Here is a 25155-nt window from a genome sequence, read left to right as displayed (position 1 = left end):
AACGTTGCTTCCCCATTGACACTGCAACAATGTCGACCCATTTGTAGCATACAGTTTATAATACATCTCAAGGGAAATTCATTTTTTAAATGTTTTTGCAAGCAGTCACATGACCACAAAGCTATGGCGGGTGTGTCCGCGGGGCTGGTAGGTAGTAACTTTTACAGGGCTAACAACACCTTAGAGCTATACTGTAGATGTTGGTGCAGTGACATTACTGCTCTAAGAATTTAGCTGTGTTGTGGGCCATCCATAGACAGACACATTTGCTGGAGCTTTGTAGTCACATGACTGCTTGGAACAAGATGTAAAAAAGTAATTTCAATTAGATTTATTAGCAACTGTATAGAGAAAATACAAGCAGTAGGAAAAAATGTTATTGGGTGTTTTTCAATTGTGTAGCCGTTCATATCAGTGACTGCTGCTCTATCCTGTGGGTACTTTAACCCTGACTACTCTGTCCCATATCGGGGTCATTTAAGGGAAGCTATGTGGTTTTAAAAGTTTTAAATGTAACGAGGTGATTTATCTCTATGTTTTGCAATGTTTAAATAAATATGGTTGTATGCACTTTATATTACACTTGAATATCTGTTCATTGGAGGTCTCCTATTATGGGATTTCTATGTCAGGGGGTTTGCGCTGTTTGAATACGTTTTTCAATTGTGCTTTGTTTTTTCCGTTTGTTCGGGGAGGGAATTTGCTATGGGGTCCTGTGATTTCTAGGTACGCTCCTGCCTAGGAGCGTAGGGATGTTGTAAGACATTTGTACTCAGCCATCCAGGTGCATTCGCCCATTGTGGTGCTATTAATTTTGAATGGCTTCCCAACAAACTCAGGCAGTGCAGCTCCAACATACATGCCTTGCAGTGCACCACAACAAACATTAATGAACTACCATGCGTTGCAGTGTGCTGTAAAAAAATGCATGTCTTTTTTTTGTCTGTTATTATAATATTATTATTCAGGAATTATATAGCACCAATAGTTTGCACAGTGCTTTACAAATTGCGGACACAGTACAGTTAAAATACAATTTACAATACAATACAATTTCAGTACAATAGGGTTAAGAGGGCCCAGCTCATGAGAGCTTACAATCTAGACCATTCTGATGCATTGGCAGCCCATTAATTTGCGTTGACTGCCTTAACAAAAGGCAAGTTAACATACTGTACGTTAAGGCAACATACCAGAATGGCAAAGTATAATTAAATGATGAAATGCCTTAATACACATATAGATAGGCTGATTTCTGCACGTGACACAGAAAAGGTAGATGGTGAGCTTGTAAGAGAAAATACGTAGCAGTTATATGTTTGCTGAGTTTAGAAGAAGATGTAGAAGTTTTGTGCATCACTCTGACAAAGATCTTCCTGGCCAGCTTTACATGGCACACTGCAGGATTCCATTTATTTTTCTATTTACTGGCTTTACAATATTTTATAGGAAGACAAATGAATAAGTATTCCCCTTTGCTGCTTCCTAGGCTCAGTACACAAGTAAAGACACCCTTCTGCAGCTAATCCAAGATGTCAAGAAGGTAAAAATCCAAATTTTCTTATATACGAATTATGTTTTACATGTACAGTATACTCTTGAATATATTTTATATTGGCAAGTTTATGTTTTTTGTGAAGAACTTTCTGTTGTATATGATTATCCCCTTGGAGAACAGATTATAATAGGAAGGGATGAGTACACAGATCTAGAGCATGATGGGTCAAGCAGGCTCTAATATCTCTTACAGCTTTGTTGGCTAGTAGTTACTGTCTAATCGCTGTTACATAGTTACTCAGCCTGAAAACAAGACATATAACCATCAAGTTCAACCAAACACAAAACCAACACCTTGCACCCTCAGAACTCAAGACAAGACATATAGCCATCAAGTTCAAACACAAAATCAACACTTTGCACCCTCAGAGCTAAAGACGAGATATAGCCATCAAGTTCAAACACATAACCAACATATTGCACCCTAAGAACTCAAGACAAGAGATAAAGCCATCAAGTTCAACCAAACACAATACCAACACCTTGCCCCCTCAGATCTCAAGACAAGACATATAGCCATCAAGTTCAACCAAACACAAAACCAACACCTTGCACCACCAGAACTCAAGACATATCGCCATCAAGTTCAACCAAACACAATACCAACACCTTGCACCCTCAGAGCTAAAAACAAGACATATAGCCTTCAAATTCAAACACAAAACCAACACTTTGCATCCTCAGAGCTAAAGACAAAAGATATAGCCATCAAGTTAAAACACAAAACCAACATATTGCACCGTCAGAACTAAAGACGAGAGATAAAGCATCAAGTTCAACCAAACACAAAACCAACACCTTCATGTTGAAGGCTTCCCCACATTTTTACAGCTCTTACAATAAAAAACCTGTTATGTATACAGAGTTTAAACCTTTTTTTTCCTCCAGCCACAAGGAGTACCTTCATGTCTTTTTGAAGTGACCTAAAAGCGTATTTTAACCAATTATGTAATGTATTGTAGTATACCAGTCCTTACATGTGGTGGCTGCATTAGTTTTCTTTCTCAAGCTTTTTTCAATTTATTTTCACCTTGTATTCCTGTCCATACCACATGTCATGTCCCTGGGTGGTTATGTTCACTCCTCCACTGCATCTATGGCAGGAGCCATGATTGCCACCCATGCCTGTGTTTGTTTCTGTCCATTGTATGGGCGATGGGGAGATTAGCAGTTTACAGAAGGAGGATAAGATTGTTTTTGGTTCCAATTCCACTGACGAGAAGTGACAAGGACACTGCATTTCTGGCAAGATCAGCAGATATATTCCCCCCTTCCACTATGTTTATTGTGACTGGAGAAATCGAGCATATTTTTCTGAACCTGAACTGAACCATCAAAAAGTGGTAGGTGTATGGCCAGCTTTACTTTTACTGTACTCCTCTGCAAAATAGATATAAGTTAAATCAGTTGGCACTTGTGTGTTACTTCTGAAACTTGTATTGATTCAATGTATTGATTCATTGATTCAAATCAACCTTGTTTATGATTCTAATACCAGAGCACATATAATTGAATTAGGATTTTAAAGTGATGGGTACATTAAATGTATTGGTTCTTATCCACTTTATGGTGATTTGATTATCAAATTCTCTGACCTGCTATCATGATGTGATCACCTTTATGTATAAAATGTAGCTGGCCACATGCCACTCATTAACTATGCAGAACATATCAAGAACTACTGTAAGTTTAATTTAAATATCTTTGGTCACTGCTTGGGTTAAGCTTGATTATTTCAAATGTATTTCATTTTCACTTTTATAGACTCAGTGGACTTTATGATAGTATTATACTTCTATTATTTCTTTTATAAATATTTGAATTATTTAACTACTGATTTACCTAGTTGATTTAACAAAAGACTGAATAGTAACAGATAAATGCAAACAATTGACAATTAAATATATAGTTCCATGTTTAATGATATGCTATTATGCTATCACAAGAAGTAGAAACTCCCGGTGTGTTTTATTTAATACATGTTTTACCATATTTTAATATTATTGTGCAATGCTGAATATGTCTATTTTTTATTACTATTAAATATTCTTACATAGTTACATAGTTAGTCAGGTTGAACAAAAGACACAAGTCCATTGAGTTAAACCTATATGATATGAAAAAAAAGAAGAAAAGGCAAAACAGAACATAGCCTTTTCTGGGCATAGCGCCCACAATTACCCACTGTTGATCTAGAGAAAGGCAGAAAACCCCCTATAAAACATGGTTCAATTTGCTCACACAAGGGAAAAAAATTCCTTCCTGATCCCATAGGCAATTGGATATTCCCTGGATCAACAATCTCTATAGGTTTTTCTCCATTTTAAGCCTTGAAGGAGAATTATGGGGAGAGTAAAATACACTCATCCCCATAATTAGAGCTGATGTGTGACACTAAAGTTGTCACACATCGGCTGTATTGATCGAGAACTGATCGATCACATACCACTGATCGCTCAGTTCCCAATCTCCCTGCAGTAAGTGGTGACTGCCAGTCACTCCTCCCCGCAGGGACTCCCCCCTCCTCTCTCTGATCCTCCAGTGCTGACTGGATGGACTGACAGGGAGGGGGCGGGCCCAGCTGGTTCTGCCTCTAGGGAGGCAGAGCCAGTTGTTAATTAGATAGTTGGGTGGATCCCGACAATATTGTTTCTTTTTTAAAAACAAAAACCTTTTCCTCAGTTATTTATCACAATGCTAATGATTATTCCACAATTTTAGGTAGAACATACAGCACATGTGAACTGTTCCATTCTGTAGAACAAACTTTTGATTTAGATTTAGAAGGATGTCTCCTGCTATCTGTGAGCTTGTCTGAAAATAATGATTATGGTGGAAAGTATAGCAGTAGTATATTTATTATGTGTACTTGGCTTCATACCTGGAGTTCTGCATTGCCATAACATAGTTTTACTTTAATAATCACTGGATTTTTTTTAAGGGGAACCTCCCAGCAGAATACAAGATCTCCCTCCTGGATGTTGGACTTGTTATAGAATATCTTATGGGTGGAACATACAGGTGCAGCTACACAAAGAGACACTTCAGAACAATGTACAAACAACTCAGTCAGGTATTTATTGTGCTCTTGTGAGCTCTATTTTGAAGGTAACAAATCTGCCCTAAAAGCTCTGATATGGATTGAGTTGAATTACTGCTCTTTCCATGATGTAATGATAGTATTCAATGTGTGAATTCCTTTTTATGTCACATGAGTTTTTATATTTTTGTCACATTTACACTAGGCAAAGCTCTCCAACAGTAATGACACTGCCTGGGTTTGGTATAAACTACAACATTGCCTTAACAGTTACAATAATGATTTTATAAAAAGATGTAAAGCATGGGTATAAATTGCTCTAAGCCCCACACACTCCCAAATTGTTAATTTGTTCCAAAACCAAAAATGAGGGTTGGTGATGTTACCAACTATAGACCAGGGATCGGCTAGAGATTGTCTATAGACAATATGGTTGGGTGTGTGGATGACAAGATAGGCTGAATAAAATTACAATTTAGGTGTATGCATGGAAAATATATCATTTGAGGCTAACATTTTAGTAATTAATGATTATTAACTAAAAGAACAGTGTGATGTTAAAATATACTACTACTGTGAATTATAGATTTACTCAGTTCCATGAAAAGATCTCAATTTCAGTTGAAATTATTTTTATTGCCTTCATTGTAGAAGGTATTTTTTGTCAGTACTTTACAGCTGAATGTTGATTATTCTTCTTTAATACTTTCCATGGCTGAAGAATTGTGTGTATGTGCGCAAGCTAATTTTCTGTTTGTAACTGTGTAAAAATAATTACATATTTGTGTAATTTGGTTATGTATTTTTCAGTGTCGGTTATATGGTTTATTTGGTGGCAATCCTTTTTCATTTTAAAAATATTTTATTGAGTCTTCAAGGTAGAAATACAAACAGTATTATGCGTTTGTATAGTCAGGACATGTGAATGTTCAAACAGATAACATATAATAAAATCATTTATAGTATCTTATGTTGTTTGCAAACTAATGGATCAGAACTATAGGCAAGAGAACAACAGGTTAGGTGGCCTATGAGAAGAGGTGGGGCCATTAGGCTGAGTTTATTTTCATCCTTTTAAAGTAGAACCCTGAAGGAGCTACTAAAGGTAATTTTGGGTCCTCCTACCTGTTTTGCAGTTACTGGCCCTTTTCCTCAGCTCCAGCAACACAGACACTTCTGAAATGGAACAGGCTTGAGTCGTAGGGTCTTTTCAGTATTTATTGCTCAGTAATAAACTTAGGAGAGAGGGTTAGGGTTGCAGGATACCCAAAGAACAAAAATGGAGGACAGTGTCTTCAATAGTAGCAATAGCAACAGGTCCTATGAGAGAAACCAAAAATCGTTTCTTGCAGGAGCAGCCAGGAAAAGTCTATGACTGATAGAGCAGTCACGGGACTTGTAGTGCAAACACTGGCTCCTTCTCTTCTGTATAGTACCTGAGTAAAGGGCAAATAATCTCTCTCACAGGGTCCAGATGGCAGCTCTCACCAGCTCCTCTGTGACATTCTTTAGTAAGCAGAAGATCCTTCCTCCAGCCCAGCTTCCTTCAGGTTTCTTTTCAGTAACATCTCAGGCCTCTGATCCCCCAGAACCTGCCACATGTTGAGGCCTAGGCTAGACATCTAGCAAACACACCGGCCTCCTCCCAGGGAGAGGCCTCAGGGGAGAGGAAGAACACCTCACATGGTATGCCTAGAATATTTAGGCCCTCTCCCAGCATGCACCACTGGCCATGAACCTCCTAGTGATTGGCTAGGGAGACATAGCTATTCATCACACAATATTATTGGTTGCTCTGCTCTGTGACAAGGTTACACCCAGCGGCAGGCAGGTGCAAACAATAACCAAGTGCATAGGAGAAACCAAATGAGCACAGACTATTAAATCAGACAGCAACTAAATTTAAATAAACACTCATGTTTATGACAGGGTGGCTACACCCAGATTAGTGTGCTGTGGGAGAGGTGTATCCAGAGGACACAAATTAGTCTATCGATCTGACAGTATACCACTAGCAGTACTGGTTCATAGGTTTGTGTCCCTTAGGTGTGGATCTGGAGGAAAGAAGAGTAAGCAAAAAGTAAGAAATTAAGATTTCTCTAGCAGAACCTTTTCATGATAATCTGTCATACAAGGAGGCTGGGCTCTCAGAAGGAAGCATGGGATAAGAATATTGAATCCAAGGATTCTAAATATTAAGAAATGTGTCATCCACCTCTGAGTATACTGGTTAGATTTTCGATTATGAGAAAAGAGTCTATCCTTTGTTTCACTTCTGAAAGCCAAGTTAATTGAATCTTCTATGCTCAAACCATTGTTTGTTTGGCAGTTAGTGAAATGTATATAGATAGTTTGTAATGAAATGCAGGAGTGCCAGCCATGGATCTTTCAGGATTTGGATGGTGAGCAAATGTCAGACAGGTCCACCAGATTTGTATGGCATCTCTAACTTTGTCACATCCTCTGAAACATTTATTTAATTTGGCCAGATAATGTGCAAGTCTGGATTCAGGCAGATTTAAGGGTTATTATGTTACTAGTGCCAGTGGAAATTGCAGATCTTTGTTTCATAGTGATAAGATACACTGAACGATCTGTAGCTATATAAAGAAGTCGGTGCTGGGTGCTTGAAATGTCTCTTTAACAACAAACCATTTGTAAATGGAGTGTCTATCTTGAAAGGAATAAACATGTGTATGGCTGTGGAGTTGCCTACCAATTGAATATCTGGGGGATTCCAGTCTAAGGGAGTATAATGGATTGCCCAATAAAGGATGTCGAGGTAGATGTACGAGACTAGCTTGCATTAATGGTAAATATTCTTTTTCCTTTTAGGGCACAGGCCAGTCAGATCAAGGCAGCTGTTCAAAAAATGACAACTCTCTGGACAGGCTAGAAAGGAAAGAAGAAACAAGACACAATCACTTCCGTCAGACTGCCAAACCGTACAAGCCTAAGGTATCATGCTTAATGAAACTGGACAACCCAAGCAAGAATATGAAGATATGTTTAATAATAATGAATAATTATCCTCTTTCGTTATTGGCAGAATAAATCAAGTGAAAAAGACAATTCCCAAAAATCTGGCAGAGTTCAGCATGAGGATACCAGTGTTAAACCTTTTCACTATCCATATAATGAACTCCTTGTTTGGGCAGTGTTGATGAAGAGACAAAAGATGGCACTCTTCCTCTGGCAGCATGGAGAAGAATCCATGGCTAAGGCACTGGTTGCCAGGTGTCTGTTCCGAGCAATGGCAAGGGAAGCTAGGAAATGGGACATCATTGATGATACACCAGATAAGCTCAAAGCATATTCCAAGTAAATGGATTTATTTTTATTTTCTGAATTGGATATTGGCATTTATTTTATTAGCTATTAAGTGAAATAGAATAAAAGCTGCCTGGACACTAACAATTCGGTTACAGGATCCAGGAGCTTCTTTGGGGCGTATTTGCCACGCGTATCCATTGGGATACAGCCAGATAGCCCTCGGAAACGCGAGCTAGTCGCTCGTTTTTTACGCGGTAGAAACGCACGGCAAACGTGCATATTCCGTATGCCCAGGTGTGAACCCAGCCTTAAGAAAAGAGATAAATAACAACAAAAAGGGAATACAAATGAAGTTACTTTGCCCAAGGCCTGGGTTTATGGGTTCCAGCAGAGTCCGGTCAATGAAGCATAAAATGGATCTGAAATTGGCTCTCTAGAAGCAAGTCTCTGGGCAGATGTTCTTTCTTGATGGTAAAGCAGAGCTCCGGCTGCCTTGTGCAGCAGCTTTTTGTGGGCCTTCTAGTGGGCATCATTGAGGCAGCCCCCACCCAAACAGAAAGGCCCAGGGGTGTAAGACAGGAGGGCTAAAATGCTTTGATATTTTACCAGGACCTTTCATAATTTCAGTTTCCTTAAAGTGACATTAAACCCTCAGATTTTTTAACATAAACCAATACTGTAATGTGTGCCTTACTGTAATCCATGGTTGTTTCCCTTCTCTTTGCTGCTCTTCCTTTTAAATCCTGATGTCTTCTCATGCTTGGGAAGAACTTCCCTTTTCAGCTCAGGGCCTCTTCCTGTAGTGCTGGCCCAGGTTTTAAGCCTATAGAAACGTATACACAGACACCGTGTATCCATTCCTGAGACAAGGCAGTCTGCTGCAAAACAGAAGTTCTGCCCAGCATGAGAACAGGTACAGATTTAAAAGGAAGAGCAGCAAAGAGAAGGGAAACAACCATGGATTACAGTAAGGCACACATTACAGTATTGTTTTATGTTAAAAAATCTGAGGGTTTAATGTCACTTTAATGCAGTCATAGTTTTATATACCCACATGCTACCATCTGATAAACCTTAGATTATTGTACGTTATGAAATTAGCTTTTTTATACATACCAGATTTGACATACCTGTGGTGTATGGCTCCCTCAGAAGGAGCCCGCTGTACTTCCCAAAACGGGTGCATGGTATGTATGCGACCAGTGTTTCATGATACATCTATGTATATATATATTTGTTTTTAATGTAGTACCCCCAAGTTAAAAATTATGAATTCTGGGTGAAGTTTTGAAACCAGTTTTGTTAACAGGGTTATCTACAGGTCATCTGAGTCCAGGTCATCTAGGTGGAATCTAATTACTAGTGGATCTGTCAACTAATGTTATGACTGTCCAGTTGGCCATAAAACCATATAACAGGCCTGCTACACAGCTCTGGCAATTAGGTGGAATTGAAGGACTTTTGAAGACTCTCTAAAAACAAATATGTTTAATCAGCAGTCTGTTTTAATCATGCCTAGAAGTGGCAAATTTCAACCAACTGATGGGATTATGGGGTTTCTTAAATAGTTTTGGAGTGCCCAGACTTTATTACTGTGAGAAGGTACTCTACAGATGTCTTCAGTGATGTCACCTCTACAAGGATATCAACAGCTGGGAAACATAGAACATGGACAATTAACCCCCTCCCCCCCCCTCCCCCCAGATAAAGCTTGGGCAGGGGGTGGCTGGGTAGGGCTTTCATACATATGAATGATCCCCAGTCCAGCCATTTTCCAAATTTTTGGTGGCATAACACCAGAGAACTTTATGGGAAGCAGAATGAAGAAGATATATAGCATCATAACTGTATTTGTGCTATTAATGTTACTGTTATATTTATGCTTCCATGTAATTTATTTTTGTAAAAATAATGTTGACAGTGCTTTGTTATCCTCTCTGCCTTAGAGAATTTGGAGATCTGGCTGTTGAACTCCTTGATAAGACCTATCAGCTGAATGAAAGAATGACAATGAAGTTACTAACATATGAGCTAAGTAACTGGAGCAAATCTACGTGCCTTAAGCTTGCTGTTTCAGGACAAGTCCGGACATTTGTTTCCCACGCATGTACTCAGAAACTACTGACAGATATGTGGATGGGGAGGCTGAACCTGAGGAAAAATTCATGGTTAAAGGTAGCTATGAAAAGATTAAAAGGCTAAGGCTAGCCTGGGAACATCACACCAGTGCTAAAACTAGAAAGTCCACTTCGCTTTTGTGAATTGTTTGGAAGTATCCACAAAAAAAAGAAACACTTTCAGAGGAAGGAGTGGAGAGCTTGGCTACATTGCTGTTTTCAAAAACAAAAAAAGAGGGAAGTTCACCATGACCTTGTAGTGTCACTCAAGCATGTCGTGTAGTGTCACTAAGGCATGGCCTTAGGCAAATTAAAATATTCACAAATGATCCTATCAATGATACCTACTGTACATACAAATGTTCAGCCTGTCTGGGTGCATGATGCATCATGCAGACCACATAGAAATAACCCAAAAATAGACTTCCACTATTTTTCTTGAAGAAAAAATACAGCAAGTCCAGTTGCCCTGACTTATTTTTTACAGATATACCATGACCTGGATGAATGAGAACCTTCACAGACATAAATAGCTGATAATTTTATTTAAATCACTATAGTTAAACACAGCAAATACCAAAAAAAGTTTAAACCCCTCACACAGGCCCCTGCATATACAGTATGTTAGAAGATACTATCAGTATATGACCCATGTAAGCGTACACCATAGTGTTGATTGCACCCTTCCTATACAAAAGCATGATGCATGTCTAACTATCCAAATGCCACTGGGAGAACTGTTTGATTGTAAAGTATACTGTATAAGTTTCTTAAGTGAATCTCACTACACACACAGTGGAGCAGCAAACACTGTTATTCTTCACCGTCCAATCCACCAGTCCACTCCATATGGTCATTCATCAAATTCACAAAGTGTCAAATAGATTAATGACCCCTCCAAATGCGATATATTGGATGTATGTCACTTCAAACATTAATGTGCATGTTATGTGTATATGAGCCTGCTAAATAATATCCAAAATCATTGAAATTGCCTGCTATCCCATATACTCAAACTCTGTATTGTATAGAATAAACTGCATGTAAATGTCACATTCTCTGAAGAAGTGTGTTTAGGATGGATGATGTATGTACCATCTTACCACACATAGATGAATAACAGGGGGATTTATCAATACTTGAGCAGACAAAATCTGGAGCAGCTGTGCATGGCCACCAATCAGCTTATATCTTTCATTTTCAAACCTTACCTGAACAAATAGAAAAGAGAAGCTGATAGGTTGCTATAAGCAACTGCTCCAGATTCTTCTGCTCCAACTTTTATGAATTCCCCCCAGAGTGTTTTAAAAGTGCACTTATTTCCTAAAATTATTATTTTACTTAAAGAGTACTAACACAGAACTGAGTTTTTTTGTAGAAGTGTAACCACCATCAGGTTACCTGCCAATGACTGTAATGGTATATGAGTTAATCTATTCATAGCAATTGTAATACACAGTACTAATACATGTATCTAGTAGCTGCATTTTTTAGATTTTGTACACTATACAAACAGTAATAAAAAATTGTTACATTGGACTTTTTCTAGGTGATTTTAGGTATTTTTCTGCCACCAGTTATACCATTTTTTGATTATAAAACCAAGGCACAAATGTCTCACATCCCATTGTCTGAAGATGCCCATCAGATGATACAGAATGAACAGGATGAGGTGAAATACACTGAAGAAGGAGTGACTCTGGTAAGGCCAATAGCACTGCCATCTACATTTACAACATAGAAGAACTGTTTTGATACCATACTGGCCTTGTATATGACAGTCAGTGGCAGGAAGTGTGTAAACAAATAATCCTCCTGAATCCAATTATGTGGCTAATATTGTTTTACTGAACAAAGTTTGACCATTATAGGAAGGCTAGTACCCCAGGTGTTTGAACAAACACTCTGCTATTATATTCTAGTCAACATTTTCCTTCATCTGCCATATTTCTCTTCATTGCTGTGGTACAGTATCATTCTTTATAACTACTTTTATTATAGGGTGCTTACAAGGAACGCACATTTCATAATGCATCTAGAGGAAATCATCCTGAAATTAGGATTGAAGGAAAGTATCATCGTCTTCCTCTGGCACAGAAGTATTTTGCATTTTACCATGCACCAATTGTGAAATTTTGGTTTAACACGGTAAATGACATATTTATTGATGCATTTTCATTGTATTCTATTGTTGAGACATTAATTAGGTCTGTTGGCCCACATAGGTACAGGAAATGCAGTACTTACAGTATTGGCTGTACTGCATTAGTGAAGGGTTGATTGCTTGAAGCCAAGGGGGAAAAGTTGAGTTAGCCTAATTTGTGTAAGTCCAAACAGGTACCGTCAGTGTTACCTATAGACTCCAATCAGATACCAACCAGATATTGTTTAGTGCAGACGTAAAAGGACCATTATTTCTAACCTTTCTTCCCTGTTAACATAAACATACACCAGATACAGCCTTCAATATAACAGTTGATTATTTCATTCCATTTCACAAAGCAGTCCACTGTCCACGTATAGCTAAAAGCATATTATACATGTGTCACGTTATTAAAGTAGTGTGATTAGGCTAGTTTTTGTGTTCAGTTGTTAACCTATTGTTAACTTGCATTTAGGTAGCCTACCTAGCATTCCTGATGCTCTACACCTATGTCGTTCTGGTTCAGATGGAACGTTTACCTTCTGTGCAAGAGTGGATTGTGATCATAAGCATAGTCACCACAGGTCTAGAGACAATGCGTGAGGTGTGTATTAAACAGTTTATAAGCCAAAGTGGAATGTTCCTGCTCTGGATAGACAATGAAAATTGAATTACCAACTGTTTTTAACATTTGCCAAGAGTTTTCTTGGGGTATTTGGCTCTGCTTTCCAGTCTCATTATTATAAAGTTAAACATGAATTTCACATTTGCTCTGCTGCATATTTTGTGTGTAGGTATTTATATCCTATCTGTGCATAAACTAGCTTTTTATAAGTACTTGATTTTTCCATGAACAATAAAGGCACTTACATAAATGTAAAAAGTAGGAATATAATAGGATTTGTATTTGGGCTTCAGAACACCTGCCCCCCTGAGGGAAGGGGAGGGTGCCCTGGAGCCCTAACACACTTCCTGATAACATTGTGTGAGCTAACAATGTAGTGTGCACATAACACAGCACAGCACTGGCTTTCTTTCAGGATCAAAAAGTATGTTTTGCACTTATCAAACAGATTTTGTTCAATTGCATTTTAATAAAGCAAAAGAAGGCAAATATGAGAAGATAACTGTTTACATACACTTTGATATGGTATAGTGTCTACCTCAGAAGTGAATGCTTTCACTCCAAACACAATAAAAGTTCCATGATATACAGCCAATGCATACGGTACAATTGATTTGCTCTTCTACTATGGATCAGAATTACACCTGTGAGGGGTTTATACAGCAGAAGGACAATGGACACTAACTGGGTTATTCACAAAAGGGTGAAGAGTTTGGAGAAGACAGGAGAAGTGAACAATCTAGGACAACATAGCTGAACTGGAAAAATTCTCCAATTCAGCTCAAATTCCAGTTCAGTTATGTTGTCCTAAATTGTTCACTTCTCCTGCCTTCTCCTAACTCTTCACCCACTAGTGAATAATCCTGTAAGATTAGAAAGGCAGCCTCCATTTCCAGGGAAAACCTTCTGAAGTATCAACCACCCAAGGGAGAGACCCATCTCCCATTGGTGGTTACCTACCACCCACAGCTGGAGATTCTGCACAAAATCATAAAAGGGGTTCCAACTGGTCCTACATAAAGATTACAAGATTTATTCTCAGACCCTCCCCATCTTTCTAGTAACCAATCCATCCAAAAATGGTGCAAGACCTGAAGACACCTATACAATAGTAGTGGCTGTGTGCAGGTACAACAATCTAAGCAAGTACACAGGGTTAGGGGAACCTTTTTCTGGAGGTCCTCTGCTGTGGTGTATCTGACTATGTGTGTGCAATGTTCCACCAGAGGTCTGTTTGTAAGTGAAACGGAACAAATTACCATTAACAAAAGCAGGATTGATCTTCCCATAAAAAAACATTTTCACAGACCTGACCTGCAGAACACTGTTCTGATGGGGACCTTTAAGACACATAGAAAAAGAAAGGAATAAGAATATACATTTATACAGAAATTTAACACACTACACCATAGCGTTAATAGCAGCAATAACTTCACTATGACCAAAGTGTCATTTTTGTTTATTTCACAACTCAGCTCTCAGGCAGACAATAGAGGAAATATTGTGACCAAATGTGCTTAGTTCACCCTGCTGCTTAATTGCTTGGACTCGTTTGTAAACAATGTTCTTGCTTTATTGACCTATACCTCTGTCTCTGCATCAGTTTCCTTGTTTGTCGCAGGTTTATCAGTCTGTTTTTTTATATCCACAGTATTTGTGTGTATATATGATTTTTTAGTTACTTGTATGAAACCATAGCTAAATCTAAAGCTTATATTGCGTTAGTCACACGAGAGGTATCACCAGCATTTTTATTTTCTTACTGACTTAGTACATAGTAACCAGCCAAACTTTGCATTCAATCAGTTTAGGCCAGTTGGAATATTAAAACGAGATCATGGATTGGTTGCTAAGGCTCCGTTCACATCTTTACGGTGCGGGAGCCCATGCAATCCCCCACATGATTCATCCCCACATGTGGGGATGAATTGTTTGAGAATGTGATGGACATGGAAGTATGTTACTGGTAGGATCAGTAAAAATATAGTAAACAAAAAGCCAGAAAAAAGAAAACTAATAGATCCACCACATCTGAGGACTGGTAAGCTGCAATATACTACAAATTTGGTCTTGTGTTTAGATACACTTTTAAACAGGTCCTGTAGCATAGAGCAAAGAATGCAAACGATACCCACTGGCAACCAATCAGTTGTCATCTTCTATCATTTCAGTCTAGTTAGGTCTTTGCAGTTGATGAGTGACTTATTGTTCTATTTTACAGAGCATCATTACCTACAGTATTTTTTATGGTATTAACTAAACAGATTTAGCCCGGCTAAACATATTGTTCTTTTCTTTGCAGATCTTCATTTCAGAGGCTGGCAAAATCAGCCAGAAGCTTAAAGCACATTTCAGCAGTTACTTGAATATTAATGAATTTCTTGGCATATTGACATTCCTCGTTGGGTTTGGTCTAAGATTCAGCTGTAGACATTTGTCTGAGGACAACCCCAGTGAGGATTTAATTTTTGTTTCTGGAAGAATAATCTATTGCCTCAACACAATCTTTTGGTTTGTGAGGTTGTTGGATTTATTGAGTGTGAATCAAGATGCTGGACTCTACGTTTTTATGATTGGGAGAATGGTAAGCCACTACGGTCTATTCTTTGCCAGGAAATAAAATGATTTAAAGAAAACCTATACTTAGTTTATATGAACCATTGCTGACCTAAAAATGCTTGCCTCCTGTCTGTCACTGCTGTCAATACGTTTTGAATCACTAATCCAAATTAAGTATGCAGCTTGTGAAGTCATACCTCCTGATGTGTGTATTTGCTGCTGGTCAGTGAAGCCATAATAGCAGTATACTAGCCAAACAACAAGGACTTTTAGAAGGAGTGATAAACATTCTTTAATCCAGTTGTGAAGTTCTGAAAAATCCTTAAACATAATTCTAATGCATTCTAAATATATTCATTATTCTATATATATTCTAAAATTTAAAAAAAAATCAGTTACATATTAATTAAAAATTCAAATTCTACCTGGATATTCGTTTCCTTTAATCCCCTGCACAGCATTACTCTAACCATTTTTTCCCCCCTTTGCACAGAAAATGTATTTCTTATGCTTCAACAAATGCATTATAACAATCAATGTGTATTTATAGCGTGATAGTTTTGTACATTTGTGATAGGGGTTTAGGAATTCTTCAAACTGATTTGTAAATGTTAGGTCCTCAGATTAGCACAGCCAGAAAATGTCATATTCTACTATCGTTTCAGCCTATTTTTAGTACTGCATATTTTTCTAAGGTTCCGTTTGCAATTAAACTATTTTTTTTTTAGATGTCAAGAATGTTTTTCATTATTGTTATAATGGGGATTGTTGTGGTGTCCTTTGGTGTCCCAAAGCACGGAATTCTTTTTCCTAATGAAAAACCTTCCTGGAATCTCGCTCAAGCTGTTGTATTTCGGCCATACTGGATGATGTATGGTGAAATGTTTGCTTATGAAATTGATGGTAAGTCTGGTATCTATCATCAATTATGTCTCTATTTGTCTGTACTGAATACAGTAAGAGGTATCTTGCATGGCTGTCTGCTGTTATGCCTCATACATTGCTATTGGCCCATCACTGTGTACTGTATATGGGGCTTTTCTTTTTAGAATTTTATACCAAACAGCAGTGAATCTGTCAGGCCTCTCCTTCTAATAATGTTACTTGCTTGGTGAGGCTTACCTGAAGGAAAAGGTTTGTATCTTTGACCGCATTCTGAGAAAGATTGCCAGTCCATTTTCTGGAATCCGTGCAATGAATGCCTTGCCAATTTGAAGTACAAGGAATATAGATTCCATTGTGATTCAAACAGGTTACTACAACACCAATTCAAGACATGGTTTATTTTTTGTTTGGATTGAGAATTATAGATTGATCCATGGTATATACCAATTCATCAGCTACAACCAATGATTTGGCAGTTTGAGAAGAATTATCTCTCCATGCATGCGGTCTAGTCTGACCCCTCCAAACAGCCCCTGTTGCTCCGTATGAGGCACTCTGATGGGAGGAGTGGAGCTGGTATGCTACCCAGTTGATTTGGACTGTTCTATTTTGCTATTGTGAATATTCAATTACCGCTTTTCCTGAAGATGCAGTTATCAAGGGCTATGAAACACGTCGGATCATATTAAGCTAGACTGTTTATGTTAAAAAACCAGATGGTAACTCATTTCCTTACAGGGAAAGACAACTGATAAAACTGATGATACCAGACCTAAAGGGTCTGGTATGAATTGCCGGAGGGAACAGTACACTGTTTGTTTTTTTTATTGTTTCCATGGACTGTAAAAAGTTAAAAAGAAAAAAGTAAACATTTAATGGCAATTTTCTGCAACATAATTATGCTTTCTAACTCTTCTGAAATGGATTTTGGATTCGTTGACTTTCAGACCTGAATCCCGAAAAACTAAATAAGGAAACATGCGAAACAAATTTTATGTCGGCGCACAAGTCTAAATAAATTCATTGAATATTTTACATTTGTAAGATTAGAACATGTATTTTGCATACCTAAACAAATACTGAATGTGAGTACATCATTGCACCACTTGAAAAGACTGACATTCAATACCTGTTATGGTTGATGGTGATGTGGTGCATTGGCTTTCTGAACTGAAACAAGCATAGAGATTAAGAATTCTACAACGTAACTCTTTTCTGATACTCTTTTACTGCATGCTAGTTCCAGGTATGTGACTCATAAGTATTAAGTCTAGACAAAGCCAGGCATATTTAAAAGGAGACTAGCAATGGCAGCCCCCATACCTCTGTAACAGCAAATTCCCTTTAATCCTATTTCTGGTAATCTATTCACATGCAAAGCAAACATAGAAATGGAGATGCCATTATATATATTTGTTTATGTCTTTCCATATATGCAAATGGTAAGGTCGGGGCTGCTTCTGTAGTTTGGGCACAATTTCTGTTCTACTGTGTACTGAATGTATTGTATGTAATTCTGTGTTTTCTTTAATTTTTCAAGTGTGCGCCAATGATACAGTTGCACCACATCTCTGCGGCACTGGAAGCTGGCTGAATGGTTTTTTACAAGCTGTTTATGTTTTTGTTCAGTACATCATCATGGTGAATCTTCTCATTGCTTTGTTCAAGTAAGTAAAATTCCATTTGGTTGCATGGGTAAGGTGGTACTCCAGTCAGAACCTTTTTTGAGTTTTAGAAAGAGTAAGGAATGGATAGAATCTCTGACAGGAGTTTGTTAATATTTGCTGTCTATGTTCCCTCTGGGGAGATTTTCTCTCACTTTGTGTGCCAGTGACAGTGTTGTTCCTGGTGAATAAAGATAAGGGAAATCTCTCCCAAAAGGACACAGTAGAATATTTTTGTAGTAGAGCCGGTGAAAGCTACAATTTAACTCAGTTATAACTGGTGTCTGTATCGCTTTTGTAGATATAGCATATTTTCTTTTCCCAGTAAAATCACTTTATTTGGTAAAAGATAGAAAATCTCGCATGTGATCAGTTTTTGTGGTTAAGAGTGACAAGGTGTTGTGTCCTTTGTGTCCCACAGCAATGTGTACATGGAATGTAAAGCAATGTCTAATCACCTGTGGAAGTTTCAGCGCTATCATATGATTATGCTTTATCAAGGCAAGCCAGTGCTCCCTCCTCCGCTTATCCTGTTCTCCCACATAGCTATTGCCATCACTTGGATGTGTAGAGGAAGATATAAAAATAGATCACGAGGACCAAGTAAGTTTCAAGATACATTTTACTAATGGTATATGTGACATTAAATTATAGATGTGAGATTATACACACACACACTATATATATATACATATATACATAATACTACAAACCGTTTTGAATAAAAATGGACACAAAGAAGCATAGCACACTTACTCAAAAAGGTAACAAACATTGAGCGGTGTGCAGTAGCCCATTGCAATTGATTAGAATTCATGTTGCTTGCTTTACTACAATAAATGTGATTCTGAATTTTCTTATTGTTACACGTCATAAAAATATAATTGCTTTTTTTTACATCTTTTTAAAAAAGGTCAACTGCGACTTGCTCTGATCATACGAAAATGATGAATATCTATCAACCTTTACTTGTTTCTTTTCAACCAGAACTCTTCTTGACGGCTGAAGATCAAAAGAGGCTACATGAATTTGAAGGAGAATGTGTTCAGATTTATTTCAATGACAAGAAAGATCATGAAAGTTCAAAGAGTGATGAAAGAATCCGTGTAACATCAGAAAGGTATTATAAATGTAAATGTGACCAATTCAAATTACATTCTACCATGTAACATTAAAAAAAATATTCCCAATGCAGCCAGAACAAAAGAGGAAATGTAAAATACAGATGCTGTCATACAAATATTTCAAAAGATAACTCAGTTAGAGATATACCCCTCCTACTCTCTGTCATACATATTTTATATTTTTGTTTTAGGTTTGAAATTAGTGACCAGAGTGGATTGAATTCTGTGACACCAATGCCATACGGTTCACAGCCAATCTAAAGTCTGTAGATTACTAGATTACACTGGAAACCTGTAACTATAAAACAGAAACATTTCTAAAGAGAAAAATTTCCAAATTGGGCCCAAAGTGTCAATATTTTGTGTGGCTACCATTATTTTGCAGCACTGCCTTAACCCTCTTGGGCATGAAGTTCACCAGAGCTTCACAGGTTGCCACTGGAGTTCTCTTCTGCTCCTCCATGACGACATCACTGAGCTGGTGGATGTTGGAGACCTTGCGCTCCTCCACCTTCCATTTGAGGATGCCCCACAGACGCTCAATAGGGTTTAGGTCTGGAGACATGCTTGGCCAGTCCATCAACTTTACCCTCAGCTTCTTTAGCAGGGCAGTGGTCGTCTTGGAGGTGTGTTTGGGGTCGTTATCATGGTGGAATACTGCCCTGCGGCCCAGTCTCCGAAGGGAGGGGATCATGCTCTGCTTCAGTATGTCACAGTACATGTTGGCATTCATGGTTCCCTCAATGAACTGTAGCTCCCCAGTGCCGGCAGCACTCATTCAGCCACAGACCATGACACTCCCACCACCATGCTTGACTGTAGGCAAGACACACTTGTCTTTGTACTCCTCACCTGGTTGCCGCCACACACGCTTGACACGATCTGAACCAAATAAGTTTATCTTGGTCTCATCAGACAACAGGACATGGTTCCAGTAATCCATATCCTTAGTCTGCTTGTCTTCAGCAAACTGAAGAGGCTTCCTTCTGGGACGACAGCCATGCAGACCAATTTGATGCTGTGTACGGCGTATAGTCTGAGCACTGACAGGCTGACCCCCCACCCCTTCAACCTCTGCAGCAATGCTGGCAGCACTCAAACATCTATTTCCCAAAGACAACCTCTGGATATGACGCTGAGCACGTGCACTCAACTTCTTTGGTTCGACCATGGCGAGGCCTGTTCTGAGTGGAACCTGTCCTGTTAAACAGCTGTATGGTCTTGGCCACCATGCTGCAGCTCAGTTTCAGGGTCTTGGCAATCTTCTTATAGCCTAGGCCATCTTTATGTAGAGCAACAATTCATTTTTTCAGATGCTCAGATAGTTCTTTGCCATGAGGTGCCATGCTGAACTTCCAGTGACCAGTATGAGAGAGTGAGAGCGATAACACCAAATTTAACACACCTGCTCCCCATTCACACCTGAGACCTTGTAACACTAACGAGTCACATGACACCGGGTACGGAAAATGGCTAATTGGGCCCAATTTGGACATTTTAACTTAGGGGTGTACTCACTTTTGTTGTCAGCGGTTAAGACATTAATGGCTGTGTGTTATATATATATATACATACATACATACCGGAGAGAGAGAGAGATTGTGGATGGTTTGTATCCGTCACTTAGCTTTCTCACATACACAAGATTGATGACTAATGTGGAGAAAACAAACTTTTGTATTCTTAGAATCTTTATAGGGTTTGTTCTGGGTCTTGTAGAGCCTTGACTGAGGTAATTCCTTCATTCCAAGGTCCTCCACATCTTACCTGGTGGCCAGACCTCATTGAACATGCTTAGGTTCAATCTGTGGGAGGTTCAGCAAACTCTTCAAAGAGTCTGCAAATTTCCAACTTTATAGCCTATCTCTAGGTAAAAAAAAAAAAAAATTACCCTTGCAGTGTGGCTACCACTGCATTGTAAGGGTTGCTTCTCATTTTGCCTAGGAACCTGTGTAAAGGACTTTTACTTGCCTGATTCTCGCTCCTGCAGATTCCAAGACTGGTGTCCACAAAACTCTTCCTCCCTTGCACTCCAGCTGTCAGGGGCCTGCTGACATTATCCTGCCTAATTTAGGGCCCATAGCCCTGCATTATAGATAAGGACAATGAGGACTACCTGAAGGGTAGGGATAATGAGGAGAATGTTGACTGCTGGGGGAGTTGGGATCAGGCAAGTAAAAGTCCTCTTGACAAAACAGCTAGACATAAAAGAGCAATTAACCATTGCAGTGCGGGAGTAGCTTCACTGCAAGGTATTTTTTTCCTCCAGATATAGGCCTTTATGCAAACCCGATTTAAGTCAATAGGAGGAGAATTTGGAAAATGAGTTATCTACATTTTCAAGGCTAATAGGCAAGGGATTGTTACATGAAGTGCATTGGATGTCTTCCTTATATTGTAAAGCGCTGCGCAAACTGTTGGCGCTGTATAAATCCTGTATAATAATAGGAAGCTGAACACTGCCCTGTGGGGCATAAACCAATGCAAAATTAAAACAAAAAAATACAGTTAAGAGCAGAGCAGTTATTTTAATAATACTTAAAGTAAAACATCAAAAATTCAAAATTCCAGCAATTTCGATGATCTACTCCATTTTATTATCCCTCTTTCCCCCCTTCAAATTATCGTACATGTCCACTTGGGAAACTGATATTGGGGTTACTTTCCCATTGGAATAATCAACATCTACTTGACAGAAGCTAATTTTAAAGTGCTATCACGCTGGTACTTGGTTGGTTCCTTATAAATCCAGCAACATCCCCTTTAAGTTTTTGAGGTTGGGATGAGCAGGGTACAGAGTTCCACATTTGGTGGCTTGGTCCCAAAATCCATGCTTTTTGGAATAGATTATAGCTCTGATCTATAGGGTTATGGGTGTTCGGGGACCTAATGACCCGCAGTTTGCTCTCCTTCACAAACCGCTTTAAGATATTTCAAAATATCTAGATAGACTGATTTTATTTATATTATGGCAGCCAAGATCTCTATTGCCTGGGCATTGGAAATCCTCCACGGAATCTTTTGCCCCTTTAAATCCAAAATGTCTTACTATCAAAAACTTACTAGTATTCTTCAAGATACATGGTGAAAATTTGATGCAGTGTGGGACCCATGGGTGTGGTATATCAGAGTGAGCAATATACTATTAGGACAGACTGCTCTAGGTGTACAGGTGTACAACTTTTGGTACTCCCTCTTTTCTCTTTTCTTTTCTGATCTTTCACCATTTTACTTGATTTTATTGACCCCCTACGTTCCTTTTCATTATTACTTTGTGACATGTTTTCTTAAACTTTACTTACATTTAACCGCTCACATAAAAAACTCTGAAGTGATATGCATATAAGAGCTCTGAGTTGTAAAGCCTAGGCGCTAGTAGATATCGTTGAAGTTATTGACGGTTGCCTTGTATGGTTTATCAATCATCTGAAATTGGATTTAATTAACTATGGCAGAGTTTGTTTTAATAATAATATGTTATAGGTATGAACTATCTGTATCTTTTCACTGTATTTTAACTTGGGAAAATAAAATTATTGGAAAGTAAAAATGTTAAATTCCTTTAAATAACATGCTTGGGGGATGCCCTAAACCTTCGTGTGAAGTGGTACACCTGTATAATGTATACAATGTACTACAGAAAAAAGGGACATTGTCAAAACACTATTTGCCGCTAAATAACATTTCCCTGTCTGTTTGCAATCAAATTTGGCAGCTTGGCAGGTCAGGAAACGGGGCAGAGAGTGTGTGCCTCCCCTCCTGAACTAAGCCAGGCCACATGCCCTCAACATGTGTAGCATACCTTCAAGAGGGGATGGCAAAGCCACTTCTACCTGGCAAGGCACTATGTCCCTATGTCCATGTTGATGGGCACAAGGAAACCTTCCCCACAGCCCTGGGCCAGTGGATATGGGAGTCTACGAGGTGGGGAACTTATCTGAATCTGGAAGCCCCCTTTAGAAGAAGGTTGCCCCCAGCTATCCGACCCCCATGTGAATGAGTAAGAGGTACATAGTTCCCATGGTTACACATTCACAAAAAGTTACATATTAAAAAAACTAAGATTTTGAGGGGGACTGTCAATCATGTAGTCCAAGAATGTAGATCCATCGTCGATTTATTATGATGAACAATGATCCCGATGACTGATCAAAACAAATACGCTGACTCACCCACACGATCCGTCCTGAAAGAACTCTTGCTGCGAATGATATTCCCTAGCCAGCAGGAGAATGTAAACAAAGTGGCGGGATGGTGGATGATGTAATTGATCAAGTATGGCCATGAAATCGGCCAGCATCACTACTCCTTTGTTTACATTACATTCACCTGCTGGCCGGGGAACCCCCTGGCTGGCAGCTGAATAGTGCCAAGGAAGCATCCTTGCTCACAATATAAAATAAAAACTGTGAATATGCATTATAATTCATGCTATTGACATGCTGTACATTCCCTGTTTCACACCACCTCATTCCATATGCCATGCTGTATGTTCCCTATTCCACTCTGTCTCATTCCGTATATCATACTTGCATGTTCCCTATTCCACACCCCCTTCTGTTCTGTATGCCATGCTTTTGTACAATGTTATATTCCACACCACCTCATTCTGTATTCTGTGCTGTACATTCCTTATTCTGCACAAATCTTACAGGCCCAACAGCTCTAGTGTGTAGGTGTGCCTGGGTGCACAAGCTATCAGCTCTTAGGATGTCAGATGTTTGGACAGGGGAGCAAGCCATAGATATGCCACTGGCTTTATCTAGGTCATTTAGGGAGATTTCAGTCTTGTAAAATGCTGTCTATGAACTTTGAGGTGCATACAGAGCTTATGCCAATTCAGATCAAAATACAACCAACTGAGTTATTTATACCAGGATGGAGATCACATTGTTGATGCTGGAGGTGGTATATCCATGCAACTCTGAAGGAATAATTATATTTTGAGCGGAACATGTGTATACATTTATAAGCTGCTGGGCTACTTGACATTGGACATTACCCCTCTTTTTGCAAAGTCAAGCAGATGTTTGGGGATTTTAAATGATTTTACCTTTTAGTAGTTTGGTGTTTTGATTCCATTTTACCTTACATTTGTCATTTGCTTTTTGAAGTATTTGAGTTCCATGTGAATCACTTTTTGAATTTTGATTTGCTTATAATAAATAATATATAAATCCAGGGGTGTAACTAGAAATCACAGGGCTCCATAGCTAAATTTTGTATGGGGCCCTGTGATTTCTGGAAGGAAGCACAAAGAAGAGGGCGCCTTTCCTGGTGCAGATAGGTTTATTCAATAACAGATAAAAACGAACAAGGATGTACTCACAAGAGTAGGATGTAAACAAGCCGTAGGACAGCGATTAGAACGGAGCAAATGTGAAATCCGTATGGCATGTCCTATGTGCTGGTGTGTAAGATGTCGACGCGTTTCCGGGGCACGCCCCCTTCTTCAGAACATGACTCGTTCCTCCTCCCCATAGAGAATATAAAGGGACAATGTAATCCAGATTGTGTGGAGCTCTAACTGCTGATAGGGCATTAGCCAAATGTGGGTGGTGACAATTTAGAAGAATTGGTAATAGAAAGACGGAACAAGCCTAGTCTGTAAAAGGTAAAGGTGCAGAAAACCGGAGAAGGCAGTTATGCAATCTGTGTCGCTGTTGATGAGTCCCAGAATTACAAGGGACAGAGGACTGATATCACAAATGAAGCAGTACAGGGGAGGAGGAAAGAGTCGAGGGTCAGTGGCCGGCTAATACCACATGGGAGATACTTTATAAAAAAGAGATGAAAATTAGATAAAAAATTGATAAAAGACATTAATTTCCATAGCAAACATAATAGAACCATGATAAAAAGCATAATGAAAAAACCCTGCTATACATAATATAATATAAACATGGAGAACACACATGATTAGAATTGTTAATGATAAAAGTGTGTATGCCAATAATTAAAAATCAAAAATGACATGATGTTGCGTCTAGGGGTTATACACATCTAAAAAACAGCTGAACCTTCATGAAAACACAAATAGCTATGCAAATGAAATATGATGAAATATGTTGAAAATTGGGAATATAGAATAGGGGTGGTGTGCACTAGGTCAAACACTACTATCCAATTGATAAAGGAGGGAAGTGTATGTGTGTGTGGAAGGAACAA

The 25155-nt window shown here is 38.7% G+C and overlaps 1 protein-coding gene across 1 annotated transcript in view; it reads left to right on the top strand.

The window, feature by feature from the left end:
* Positions 1-25155, top strand: part of LOC108804799 (transient receptor potential cation channel subfamily M member 7-like) — a 79750-nt gene that overhangs the window by 31757 nt on the left and 22838 nt on the right. The window contains exons 14-26 of the mRNA XM_018576684.1: positions 1490-1543; positions 4499-4630; positions 7433-7555; positions 7647-7918; positions 9817-10045; positions 11537-11689; positions 11989-12135; positions 12606-12734; positions 15058-15339; positions 16043-16217; positions 17740-17866; positions 18285-18466; positions 18851-18983. Of these exons, the coding sequence (XP_018432186.1) occupies positions 1490-1543; positions 4499-4630; positions 7433-7555; positions 7647-7918; positions 9817-10045; positions 11537-11689; positions 11989-12135; positions 12606-12734; positions 15058-15339; positions 16043-16217; positions 17740-17866; positions 18285-18466; positions 18851-18983 (2138 nt within the window). The remainder of the gene's footprint in view (positions 1-1489; positions 1544-4498; positions 4631-7432; positions 7556-7646; positions 7919-9816; positions 10046-11536; positions 11690-11988; positions 12136-12605; positions 12735-15057; positions 15340-16042; positions 16218-17739; positions 17867-18284; positions 18467-18850; positions 18984-25155) is intronic.

This window comes from Nanorana parkeri, unplaced genomic scaffold (assembly GCF_000935625.1).
Source record: "Nanorana parkeri isolate BGI_ZX_2015 unplaced genomic scaffold, ASM93562v1 scaffold74, whole genome shotgun sequence".
Lineage (NCBI taxonomy): Eukaryota > Metazoa > Chordata > Amphibia > Anura > Dicroglossidae > Nanorana > Nanorana parkeri.
Note: the sequence above shows the minus strand (reverse complement) of the source record. Positions and strands in the feature narration are given on the sequence as shown.